Below are 12908 nucleotides of genomic sequence, written 5' to 3' on the forward strand. Positions count from 1 at the left end.
TCACAGATCCCACCACCCTGTGAAAGGAGCAATCTTGATGGGGCTGCCAAAACTTGTCTGGTTGCGTTACCGGGAAATGGAGGAAGTTTCTCTGACATTACGTGACTCGTTGAAATGCCATCCATCACCATGCAATTAGTGTCTACCTTCCGATCACTGAAACGACTACAGGGATTCAGGGCGCATGACTTGAGTCATGTCTTCGCATCACTGGACTGTTCTCACTCTCCAGTGACGAATCACGTTGTGGCCGGCGCAAAAAATAATAGTAGTAATAAAAGGGAGCCTCGAAACCGTGAGAAACTAGCCAAACTGCCGCTGAGTTCTGGAGCCATGGCCGGCGAAAAGAACGCAAGCGCTTGTCAGCTGACGCCACAACTCCGATGGAACAGTCCCACTAACGTGGTGGTTTTGCATAAAAGCAAGAGGAAAGCGAACGAGAGAGATATTTTAAAAAATATCGTTTCACTTATGACCACATATGGCAGGGACACACTCTTTCGAACAAAAAAAACGCAAAACGAGGGGCGGAATTAAGAAGAGCTCTCATGGGCCCTCGCCCCTTAAAAAAAATTTTAAAACTTACATATAAATTTACTTGTGTTTGTTATATGTGTTATATAAAAATTGTAAAAATTAATATTTTAATTATTGTCAAAATTTAAAAACCTTAATTTGACCCCATTTATGAAAAATTTCTAACTTCACCACTCACTCATTTTTTGCCAATGCATCGGATTGGAGGACTTCACTTATTTATTTATTGGAATTCTCTATCTGAATTTGAATAAAGAAATCCTCTTGCCTCTCATAATACATTACATTGTATAATGCATTGGAGGTCGAATGTTTAATCCTACTTGAAGCAATGTATTGGGTAGCTATATATATATATATATATATATATATATAATTTATGGACTTCTCTATTTGGTTTTGGATGGAGAAATCCATCGACCTGTCACTCATGCCTATTCGTTTACATACATTGGGTAGCTATGAAGGGATGAAGCTCAAAGTAGTCAGAGATTTTCAACTTATCCTCTACCCATCCAGATCTCCATCTAATCATGGCCATCTGATGCAATGCATAGGGCATGAGCGATTAAACACACAGCTTAATGATACAATACATTAGACAATGTGTTGTGAGATGCCAAAAGATTTTTCCATCTAAATTCAAGCTTAATATGCGTAAGCAAACGTGTAGCTACCTCCTCCCCCCCCCAACAGGATTGCATTGGAAAAATTGGATTTTTGCTTAATCAAGATCCCTTGTCATCTTTTGGAAGTGTATGTTTGTCTCTTAAAAATACAACTTTATTTCTATCTTTTCAACTTAAGCTTCACTATCCAGTCTCCTTCAATTCAAAGGCCCAAATGATCCCCATCAAATTTGACATGTAAGAGTCCGTCCATTACATGTCCCTCCAGGTGGAATGTGGGAAAAATATTCAAGGTTCGGGAATTTAAGAGGCCTGAGAAAACTTTAGAGGAAAAAAAAAACAAAGGACGCGTGAAAGATAAAGCTGGAGAGAACTTAATTTTATTGATTCCTTTGAGGAACGTATATAGTACAAAAAAAACATTATCGCATACAAAATTTTTGGTATACAAGATCATGATAACACAATTTCTATCTCAATCTATTATCCACTGAAAATGTAGTCTGCGTAACAGATATTGATAAGAGATCTGATCCCTTCTTTCTCGACACTCTCCCTCAAACCGAGGCATACAGATTTTTGACGCCCAGTTTGGATAGCAAATGTCTGAATGCCTCTTTGCCTAATGCTTTGGTAAAGAGATCTGCTAGCAGCTCTTTGCTTCTGACATAGCATGTTCTGATTTCACCTTAATTGATTTTTTCTTGTACTACATGACAATTTATGTCAATATGTTTGGTGAGCTCATGAAAAACTAGATTTGCTCCAATATGTATTACAGCCTGGTTATCGCAATATAAATTTGCTGGTTGTGAGTGTTGAATGCCTAAGTCAGTTAATAAATATTTTAACCATGTTACTTCACAAACAACATTTTCCATAACTCGGTATTCTGCCTCAACAGAAGAGCGAGACACAGTATATTTGTTTCTTTGTTTTCCATGATATTAAAGCCGCTCCAAGAAGGACACAATAGCCAGTGACAGATCTTCATGTTTCATGACAAGCAACCCAATCTGAATCACAAAAAACACTTACTTGAAAATTATTTTCTTTGCCCAATAGAATCCTTGTCCTGGATTCATTTTAATAAATTTGACAAGTCTCAAAGCAGCCTGAAAATGTGGTTCCTTTGGTGTATGCATGAAGCGACTTAGTACATGAACGACAAACTGTATATCTGGCCTTGTGATACTCAAATAAATAAGACGTCCAACCAGTCTTCTATATTTTGTTGGATCCTTCATTTCTTCACTCTGAGTAGTATCTAGACCATGCTTTTGTTCCATGGGAATTTCCACTGGCTTTGCGCCTAATAGTCCGACCTCATTTATAATGTCGAGCGCATAATTTTGTTGTGAAACATATATTCCTTTGGATGACCGAGCAATTTCTAGTCCCAAAAATATTTAAGAATACCAAGGTCTTTCATGCGAAATTTTTGACACAAGAAAGACTTAAGTTTTTCAACAGAATCCTCCATATTACCGGCAATAATCAAGTCATCCACATATACTAGAACGGCAAAAAAAACTTCTCCTTGTTTAAGAGTAAATAGCATGTGATCAGCTTTGGATTGTATAAATCCAAATTCTTCAAGCGTCATAGATAACTTGTGAAACCAATTTCTTGGAGATTGCTTCAGACTGTAAAGAGATTTGTGAAGCTTGTATACTAAGTTCTCCCCCTTACGGTCATATCCTTGCGGCACCTGCATATACACTTCCTCAAGCAGATCTTCATGAAGAAAGACATTATTTACATCCATTTGATATAATAACCAACCTTTTGCAGCAGCGACTGAAAGAAGGGTGCGAACCATTACCATTTTGGCTACAGGCGCAAATGTTTCATTGTAATTTAATCCCTCTTTATGTGAGAAACCTTTTGCTACCAGATGAGCCTTGTACCGTTCAATGCTTCTATCTGAACGAAATTTTACTTTGCGTATCCATTTGCAAGCGATGGGTTGGATACCTTTTGGTAGATTAGTCAAGGTCCACGTTTTATTGTCCCGCAATGCACTAATTTCTAAGTCCATTGCATCTCACCACTCTTTAATTTTACTTGCCTCTTCGTAGGATTCTGGTTCAAAAATGGAGGCTATAGAGGCTAAAAAAATGGAGTGATTAGAAGAGAAATGATGGAAAGAAGTAAACTTGGAAAGATGATACCTTTTGCCTTTTACAAGACTTGCCATCGAGTTGCCGTTGACCAAGGGTGTCGAAATTAGAGAACAATAAAAATCTTTCATCCAAGTGGCTGGTCTTTTTTGACGAGATGATCTTCTAAGGTGTTCAATTGGTTCAGACTCTAAGACTTGGTTTGGTTGCATGGTTTCACTATTGATGTTTTGAGGTTCAGGCAAATGCATATCACGAGTTGAAACAAGTGTCTCACTACTTTCAGACATGTTTGTGTCTTCATTAGGTTCAGCTGTAGGTGATGCTTCATAGTCAAACGATGCTTCTTCCAAAGGGCCAATCATACTTTCTTGGGTTATTGGCATAGGCAAAACAATTGATCTTTCTTCTTCGTTGACTTGGTTGAAAGGAAAAATATTTTCATAGAAAACAACATCATGATTAGTGAAAACTCTCTTATTTTCTAAATCATAGACTTTGTATGCTTTCTAGCATTCAGGATAACCAATAAAGATGCATTTATGTGCTCTAGTGTCAAATTTCCCTTTATTGTGGCTGTTGTTGGTAGTATAGCAAAGAGAGCCAAAGACACGTAGATGTTCAAAGGCCAGTTTTTTTTTTTTAAATAATTTTTCAAATGGAGCTATGCCTCCCAAAGTAGGTGTAGGAGTACTATTAATAAGATAGGTGACTGTTAAAACACATTCGCCCCAAAACTGAATTGGTAAATTTGCTTCAAAATGAAGGGCCCTTGTTACTTCAAGAAGATGACGATGTTTGCATTCTACCACTCCATTTTGTTGTGGTGTGGCGATACAACTATGTTGGTGAATGGTACCTTGTTGATTGAAAACAGACTGTATTTCATGAGAAAAAAACTCGGTACCATTATCAGATCTCACATTTTTTAATGGTGACTCCAAATTGATTTTTTATTAAGGCAAAATTTTTTTTCATAAGATATAATGTTTCACGTTTGTGTCTCATTAAAAAAATCCATGTGACACGAGTGTAATCATCGACAATACTCATAAAATAATGTGCTCCAGTAAGAGTTGACCGTGAATATGGACCCCAAATGTCACAATGAATTAATTCAAAAGACTTCTTAATAGAAATATCACTTAAATCAAATTTCGAACGAGTTTGTTTTGCTCGATGACAAGCATCACAACAAATATCTTTATTCAAGTAGCAATTCAATCCTAAATAAGAATTAACTAGCCTAAGTCGAGAAGGTGAAAGATGACCAAACCACCTATACCATAGGTCTTGAGATGAAGTTACGACAAAGCATTTTGTAGGTGACGCCAATGATTTGAATTCATATAGTCCTTCTCTTTCTTCACCCTGACCAATCGTCGTCCTCGATGCTAGGTTCTGCAATACACAATGTGTGGGAAAAAAGGTTACTGAGCAGTTTAGAGTCTTGGTTAGTTGACTAACTGATAACAAATTTACTTTGAAGGAAGGAACATACAAAGTATTGTAAAGGGTGAAAGATGACAAGTAAATGTCACCGGTTTGATGAACAGGGATTACATTTCCATTTGGAAGGTTTATGGATGTATGACAAGTTTTCAGATTTTAGAGGATTGAGTTGTCAGTACAAATATGTTGACTTGCTCCAGAATCTATAATCCAAGGTTTACAATTGAGATTACATGAAGAGATATTACCCACGAAGTTGATTGAGGCAGTTTGATTTTTAACGAGTGACAAGAGTTTCTGGTACTCATCCATAGTGAAAGAGGGCACAATTCCCGTGTTACCTTGACTACCATTAATAGTATGGAGGTCAGCCACTTTCTGGTTTTATGTTACAGCTGCAACCATGGAAGACTTGAAATTGGGGTTATAAAGTCGATGTCCTAGAGGATAGCTGATTAGCTTATAGCACTTTTCTTTTATATATCATGTACCATGACAGTAGCTGCACATGAGCCTGCTCTGACGTCCTCCACTATTTTGTTTAAACTTGAAGACTTGATCACGGGCTTCCGTCTTCGTATTATAATTGCAAGTGATGGCTAGAGCAGCCTCAAAATGTAACGACGTGGATCTTGCTTCACGTTGTTTTTCTTCCTGTAGAACTAAAGCATAAACCTTGGTAATGTTAGACAATGGATCAAGCAGTAAGATTTGACCACGAATTGCTCCATACGAGTCATTTAGCCCCATCAAGAATTGGATTACTCTTTCTCTTTGAATATGATTTGAGTAAATTCTCATAGCACCACATGAACAAGACGGTACGAGAGAATAAGAGTTAAGTTCATCCCATAATGCCTTAATTTCTGTGTGGTATATAATAACTGATAGAGTCTCTTGTTGAAGTCGACATATAAAACTCTGCAGTTGATATATTCTTGGTGATAAACTCTGAGTAAACCTGCTTTTCAAATCTTCTCATACATCTTGAGCAGAAGTAGCATAAGAAATACTAGCAGCAATTTCTTTGCTAATAGAATTTAAAACCCATGAAAGAATTATTGCATCTAACCCATAAGACATGATTCTTATCACCTTTGTTTGGTTCTTTGGTATATCGGTCAATGAAATGAAGCCTAATTTATTTTTGGCTGACAATGCCATTATCATGGCTCTACTCCAAATGACATAATTGTCTCAGTTAAGTGTTTGATACTTTCGGGATTATCAAATGATGTAAAAAAAAGGAATCGGTCATCACCTGTTAACGTTCTGAATTCGATAAACCAGTTCCTTCTCACTGCTCTGAAAAAAAAAGGAGGCGCAGGGATGAACAACGATAAACATGCAATACAGGAGGATGATGGCAATGGAATATATATATATCCAGAAGGCGTCCAAGCTCAATGTTGATTTGGGCAGTTCGGCAAACGGCGACCACTTCAACGAGATACCGGATGAGAACACCTTTTTTCTCACCAGCATATAAATCTGGCCAACGGCGTTTTGGTGGTGAGGCGATGAAGTGACAGAGACGATGTTGATGGAGACCTTCTGCCCACTGGAGCAATGTCCAGAGATTCTATTGAAATAGTAATGTTGCGTCGATAGTGAATCGGCAATGGTTTCGTGGCTGGCGAGATGCTCGAACACCTTCAAGGACAGGATTGTTGGAATCCCAGTTCTGCAGACAGAAATTGGGGAAGCGAGGGCCGGACTGTCGCGGGCGTCGACTGATAGCTTCCTGAGTTGCAGGCGATGAGAGAATCGTCGGGCGCTTTCTGATCGCCTCTGTTCTAAGCGCCCGTCTGGTCGCCTCTTTTCGCCCTGCTTCTCTATTTCAGGGATCAGAAGGGAGAAGGGAGAAGGCAGAAGGCAAAGGGAAGGCGTTGGTTGAACATTGTTTGACGCCTTATTCGAGGATGTAGGCAAGGGGTTTGCCAAGATGGTGATCAGCTGAAGGTTTGCCCAAGGAATGAGATTTCCCTGGACTGACACTGGTTTAGATTGAACGTGAGGTGTTCGCAAGTTGGAAGCTGAATCAGACAAGTGCTTCAGCCGGTGGGAGGTGAGGCAGGCAGGTTACTGCCGGTGAAACACCTTATTTGCAGACGAAAGATAGAGATTGATCAGCAACTACAGGACAGAAGTTGCTGCTGTGACTCGGGAGGATGGCTCGCAGCAGTTGATGCTTCTCTCAGCAATAATCAGAAGCCATGAGGCAACGAGGGAAGTCGCTCAAATACCATGCTAAAACTTTTAGAGGAAACAAAACAGAGGAAGCGTGAAAGTTAAAGCTGGAGAGAACTTAATTTTAATTGATTCCTTTGACCAACATATATAGTACAAAAAAACGTTATCACTTAGAAGATTTTGGTATACAAGATTTTTGGTAAACAAAATCATGATAACACACAATTTCTATCTCAATCTATTATCCACCCTGCGTAACAGATCTTGATAAGAGATCTGATCCCTTCTTTCTCAACAAGGCCCAATTGTTCTTCTCTCCTTTTTCCTCCATTCTCTTTCTTCTCTTCCTCTTTGTCCTCTCCTTCTTTTCTCCCTTCCTGGCTTTTTTCCTTCTGTTTTCCTTCTTTATTTCCTCTTTCATTTTGCTGCTGATCATTTTTTCTCCAAACCTCTCCTTTGTGGTATAAGGCCACCGTTGCCACTTCCATCTGCAGGTTTAGCTCCTGCCCTTTTTCTTTCCATTGATTTTGTTTCTTCGGTCTCTCAGTTGTTTATTCCCATTTTAATGGGATTGACGGGTCTTTGCACAATTGCACTAGATGTCCCCACTGATGGCAAATGGTGCCAAATTGTATTTCGTGTCAATATAATTCTTCAAGTCCTCATCCGTTATTTCAAAAATCCAATGTCTAGATCAAAAATGTCTTCTTTGTGACATATTACGAATGTTAAAAGACCGTGGGATTGAGCCATTGAGGTCGTTTTTCTCATTGTTAAACTAACTTGAGCTGTTGGCTCTAGATAGTTAACTTTTGCTGATTTTTGCGTTTGGTTCTTACCAAAGGATAACATCAATCTCACGAATAATCCAAATAGCTAGATTCTCTTCACTAAATACCATAGCCCTATAGTTTATCGATGCAAATCTTGACTAGTGAGAGAGAAAGAGAGGAGAACTCTTCTGTAAATACCATGACCCTATAGTTTATCAGTGCAAATCTTCTGAGCGGGAAAGCTGTAAGGTATACTCAAACCAAACGCCTTCTCATTCCTCATAAAAGAAAAAGAGGACTTCAAAATGCTGTAAGACAAGATTTGATTTGAGAATATGATAACAGTAACACGCGTGCTGTGAAAAGCAAAAGATAATCATCAAAGAGAGCATGCCAAAGGTTTCTCTTGTGCACGCTAATGCTACGGCCAAAGACAAGACAGATTAAATGTGTGCCAGAAATGAAGATAAGCATTTCATAAATTGAAGTTGTTACAGATAATGACATTAAAAAGACATCAAAAGAAAACCTACAAATTAATGCTGCCACTATAAATTCCATGATGTTTGTCCCTTGATTTTAGGTTGAGGATAGATGTAAAAGATCTGTAAATGAAGGACATGAACACCATCTATCTAAAGCAGATGGTGGCCTTCCACTGTGAAAAACCATGGTTGATTAACGACTAATCATTTTTTTTAATCCTTTTTTATTTTGCAACATGGTGGTGTCGTTGTTGAAGAAGATGAAAATCTGAAGATGGCTGAAGACAACCAAAGAGATCATTGCCTTCTTTATGAAAGCGAAGACTCGATCTAGTTGAAAAAAAATCTTCGTGAAGCAAATTTGGGTTCCCAAATCCCCACCAAAGTGATAGCTTGGTTTGAGTGATGGCTTCATTGGCCTTTACAAAAATCTGCAGCAAACTTGGTGTTTTCCTTTTGTCGTCCAGTTTGAGGGTGGATGGAAATTAATTGCTTAAAATCGGTTGAATCGCTTGAATCGAAACTTGTCCAGGTGAGTATGAGTTCACAAACTAACAGGTCCTCCTTTTATAGCTGCATCAATCTTCCACCACAACCCACCCTTTACATAAAATTTACCAACACTTGATCGTTAACTGCTCGCCAACTTTATCACTTTAGTTAAGAAGCTATCGATGAATAAATTACGTTTTTCCCATCAACTTCTTCAGAAAATGCTCTCGAAATAATGCATATAAGATTTTATAAGCAGTCGAAACTCTGTGTTTTAAAGTTTGTAAAGTCTTACGCAGTATGATTTCTTACTTTCACGTCCAAATAAACATGATATTGTGCAACTGTATTGCGGGGCTGACCTTTGGTTTCTCTTGTTAAAACTGTGGCTCGGCTTCATGGTTGAGGTAGTATTGCTGCCTCTGGTCATATGGTACATCGGTGTTGTGAGCTAACGCATTATATATTAATCTTGTACATTGTCACGGTGAAACCTAGCTAATATGGCTTCATTCAAGAAAAAAAAACGCAAAATACATATGGGCGTTGGCCTTATGGTAGAGAGGAAAAACAGTGTTACACAAGTGTATTCAATTTTTAGGGCACATTGATGGAAGATCCAAAAGAACCTAATGTTCTTGTTATCAAACACCCCTTGAACATCTAATGATTACATGAAACTCGTTTGTAAATAAATTGTAAAATGATTACCTGCCTAGCTCCGGCCGGTTACAAGATGCCACACGGCAGCTAAATTCCATACGTGGACCATGGCCACAAATGTAGGTCTTGTGGGTGTGTTTAGGAATGTCAACAGGTCAGATTCAAATCGAAAATATCCTTAACTGTATCCATTTTTTTGGATATTCACTTGTTCGGATTCAAATTCGGGTTTAAATATGGGTAAAGAAAAATCATATCCGTGCCGAATCCAAAATTTGATTTCACAATGTGAACCCAATTTTTTTACTATCCAAATTTAGCCGATTTTCAAAATTTAAGTGCATTAGATGTATGATATTTGTTTAAAAATAATAATAAATCTGATCCGGACCTGACCGGATAATTTATGTATATTCGAATCTGAATCCAATTAAATGTCATTTCTTAAATCAAAATCGGATGTGATTCTTAATCGATATTAACTTTTTTTCCATATCTGATTTTTTCGAAACGGACCGATCAAGTGTCCAATCCAAACCGGATATATTGACATTGCTAGGTGCATTGCCTGCGGGGTTTTTATTGGCCTGAAAATGATGATGTTGGGCCTATATGCGTTCATGAAAGTAAGGTTTTTTGGTATTTAAAGTTCTTATTATGTTAAATTGACTTCTTTAAATAGAAAAAAATACAATGGTATTTAAGTTATTGGAAGAGCGTCTATAGAAGAGAAAAATCTCGTTATATTTTAGATCCTTTGATCACTTTAGCTTCTAAGCTCTCAATAAGTGCAAAGCTTGTACAAGCGTAAGAGTTAGAAAAAAAAAAAAAAGAAAGAAGGAAAGGAAATTAAAATGGGGACGAGATTGTGCAAAGAAAGAAGGAAAGGAAAAGTCGCTTGACACAAAATCCGAAGCAAGTCCTTAATTTATACAACGCGAACGTTCTTATGTGGAAACGACTCAAATGAAGAACGCCATTAGACCCAGAAGACGTGGCCTTTGCTTTTGTGATTTTCTCCAACTGGGTAATCAGGATTCATGGCTTGTTGATGGGGAGATTAGTTCTACCATAACACAACTTTGTTGTGAACAAATCGTGTGATCTACCAAATCACTTTGTTAACATTCAAAGGGCTCCAAGCTCATGTGGTGTGGAGAGTTGGACCCAAAACTTGCAGCAAGGAGATGCAGAATTTCATTCAATGCCTCCGATGCAGCCTTTCTTGAAATTGATCCTTCATATCATGCTCGAGATAACCCCAGGCCTGCCGATCAAAAGAAGAAAAATCAGCACCATCGTGGTGGAAGCCATTATTCGCGCAGCATTAAGTAAGCAGGCGGGGTAGAAGGATGGTTAAGATGATGATGATGGTGAAAGAGGTGGGAGAACACTAGAACAATGTTGTGAGGCACAAGTCCAACGTGACGGCCTTGTGGGTTCTTTTCTCATTGGCCTCCTCCCATTTCTTCCGTAAAAAAATTTGGCTTGCGGTTTCTTCACCATCCGTGACTATTGGCTTTTCTTTGCCTTGCCTTTATCCCTTTTCTGTTCCTTTTCTAATTCAACGTCGATAGTGCTACTCCCTAAGTCCATCCATCGCCAGCTCGTTGGCCTCTTTTCACCTGTTCTTCCCAATCTCTTTTCTGATCTCAACAGTGCTCTTGGCGGCAGTGCCTTTCTTTCTATTTGACTGGAAGGAAAAAGTAATGCTATCTTTTTCTAATATATATTTCACCAAGCATTGTGATTCACATTATATATTGCCGGACCTTCTCAATGTTCATAACACTCCCCAACACCAAACATATACCTCTTCTCCCTTACCGGTGCAGGAGATTCCCTTGTTCGGTTAGGTTGAGATTGCCATGGGAAGAGGCTGTGCATTACTGGTTGTAGCCGTTCTGTGCTTCCTTTCTCACTTTGAGGGTGCCTGCGGCGCCACCTATGTGGTAGGGGACAGAAGGGGTTGGACCTTCAACGTTGCTAACTGGCCTGACCGGAAAATATTTCGCGCAGGAGATGTATTGAGTAAGTAATTTGATCTTACCTACCTATATATATTTCATGTTCCGAGCATGAGATGGCTTAAGCAATTAAGTAGTTTATATATATATATCCAAGTCACTCAGCCATGTAAGTAAGATCATCCATATAAAGCAGATAAATGGTTGAGAGAAAAAGAATGACAAAAAATGAACCCAGCAAACTACCGGAGCTGCTTAATTTATGGTTTGGTGCTGCTTAGTTTTCAGGTACAATCCTTCGTTCCACAATGTTGTGGCGGTGAACCCAGCGGACTACCGGAGCTGCGCCGCGCCAAGGGCATCGAGCACCCTCACTTCCGGCAACGATCGCGTGACCCTGAAAAGAGGGCTCAACTCCTTCATCTGCACCTATGCCGGCCACTGCCAGGCCGGGATGAAGATCCAAGTTAGTGCCACATAAGTAATATCCTAGAGGATATATGCTGCTGATAAACGAGTGCTTACATATGCGCTTGGTGCTTTGTGAACCCTTGTAGGTTTGCGCTAAATAAACAGATGTTTGAATAATATTGACCACATCTATCTTACTATCGATCTGCGCAAGTAATTATTGATCTTTTTACTTATTCAGGAAAACTGTGTTCAATACGCTGAACTTAATTAGTAACTGAACTCGATTCGGCTGAACACTCGGTCATCAGTTTGATGAGTTGACTTGGTGACTCAGCTGGGTTAGATTTTCCCATAAATAGATGAAGAAGGTCGGTCTGTTTGGATATCTTGTTTGATTTTTTTTAGTCAACTAAAATTGAATAACATATAATATGAGCATTTGTGTATATTAGTAAAGTTTGTGATATTTCACAATTCAGAAAATAACAAACTTCAATATTCAGCAATGCATAAGAAAATAACAAACTTCAATATTAGTTGACAATCCCGGTTGACTCGACAAGCCCTTACTCTGACGATTCTAATAGACTCGATCTACTAGTGACTCGGATCGATGAATTTGCCAACTATGAAACAAACATTTCGCATTTCAAGGCCATGGATGTTGTGTATGTCATGCATTTGCATCGTCAGATGATCCACAGAATACGAATGCCAAAGATGGAAGATACTCTTTTATTGGCCAAGAAGACTAGTGTAGAGACAGGAAATTTTGCCTAAGGAGTACTAGTTCAAAACAGCTTATATCTTTAAGAAGCACCACTATATAAATAAGCAAATGATTTAAGGATGATAAATAAGTAAATAACTGATGGACAACTGCCCACACAAGCAGTGTCGGAGCCACATGGTAATGGTGGCTAGTGTAGGTAGCTGCCCACACCAGCCTCACAAACTGTACTTATTTTTATATTATAATTTCATATGTTTGGTTGTTTATATATATGGGTGCCCAGGTTATTGAACTAGTGCCTTCACCAACCAAAATTTCTGACTTGGCTAGTGCACGCAAGCCTACACATGGTTCCGCCACTGTGATCAACCCACTTGGCCAACGATTGACAAGCCACTGTGGTGGTCCTCATAACATTAATTCACCTACAAAAGCCCACTAAAACCC

General features: G+C 38.7%; 1 protein-coding gene across 1 annotated transcript; it reads left to right on the plus strand.

Annotated features, from left to right (window-relative positions):
* Positions 1–11155: 11155 nt before the first annotated feature.
* LOC116259356 (basic blue protein-like) lies at positions 11156–11811 on the plus strand. Its single transcript, XM_031637130.1, has 2 exons — positions 11156–11378; positions 11596–11811. The coding sequence occupies exons 1-2, from the start codon at positions 11216–11218 to the stop codon at positions 11793–11795; spliced, it is 363 nt and encodes a 120-aa protein (XP_031492990.1). The 5' UTR covers positions 11156–11215; the 3' UTR covers positions 11796–11811.
* The last annotated feature ends 1097 nt before the right edge of the window (positions 11812–12908 follow it).

The sequence above is a fragment of the Nymphaea colorata genome, chromosome 8, assembly GCF_008831285.2.
Source record: "Nymphaea colorata isolate Beijing-Zhang1983 chromosome 8, ASM883128v2, whole genome shotgun sequence".
NCBI lineage: Eukaryota > Viridiplantae > Streptophyta > Magnoliopsida > Nymphaeales > Nymphaeaceae > Nymphaea > Nymphaea colorata.

Excerpts from the sequence above, each read along its gene's own strand:
- LOC116259356 (XM_031637130.1), top strand. The coding sequence starts at position 11,216 with ATGGGAAGAGGCTGTGCATTACTGGTTGTAGCCGTTCTGTGCTTCCTT. Across the intron at positions 11,379-11,595 it reads TCGCGCAGGAGATGTATTGA|TTTTCAGGTACAATCCTTCG; the intron begins GTAAGTAATTTG and ends GGTGCTGCTTAG.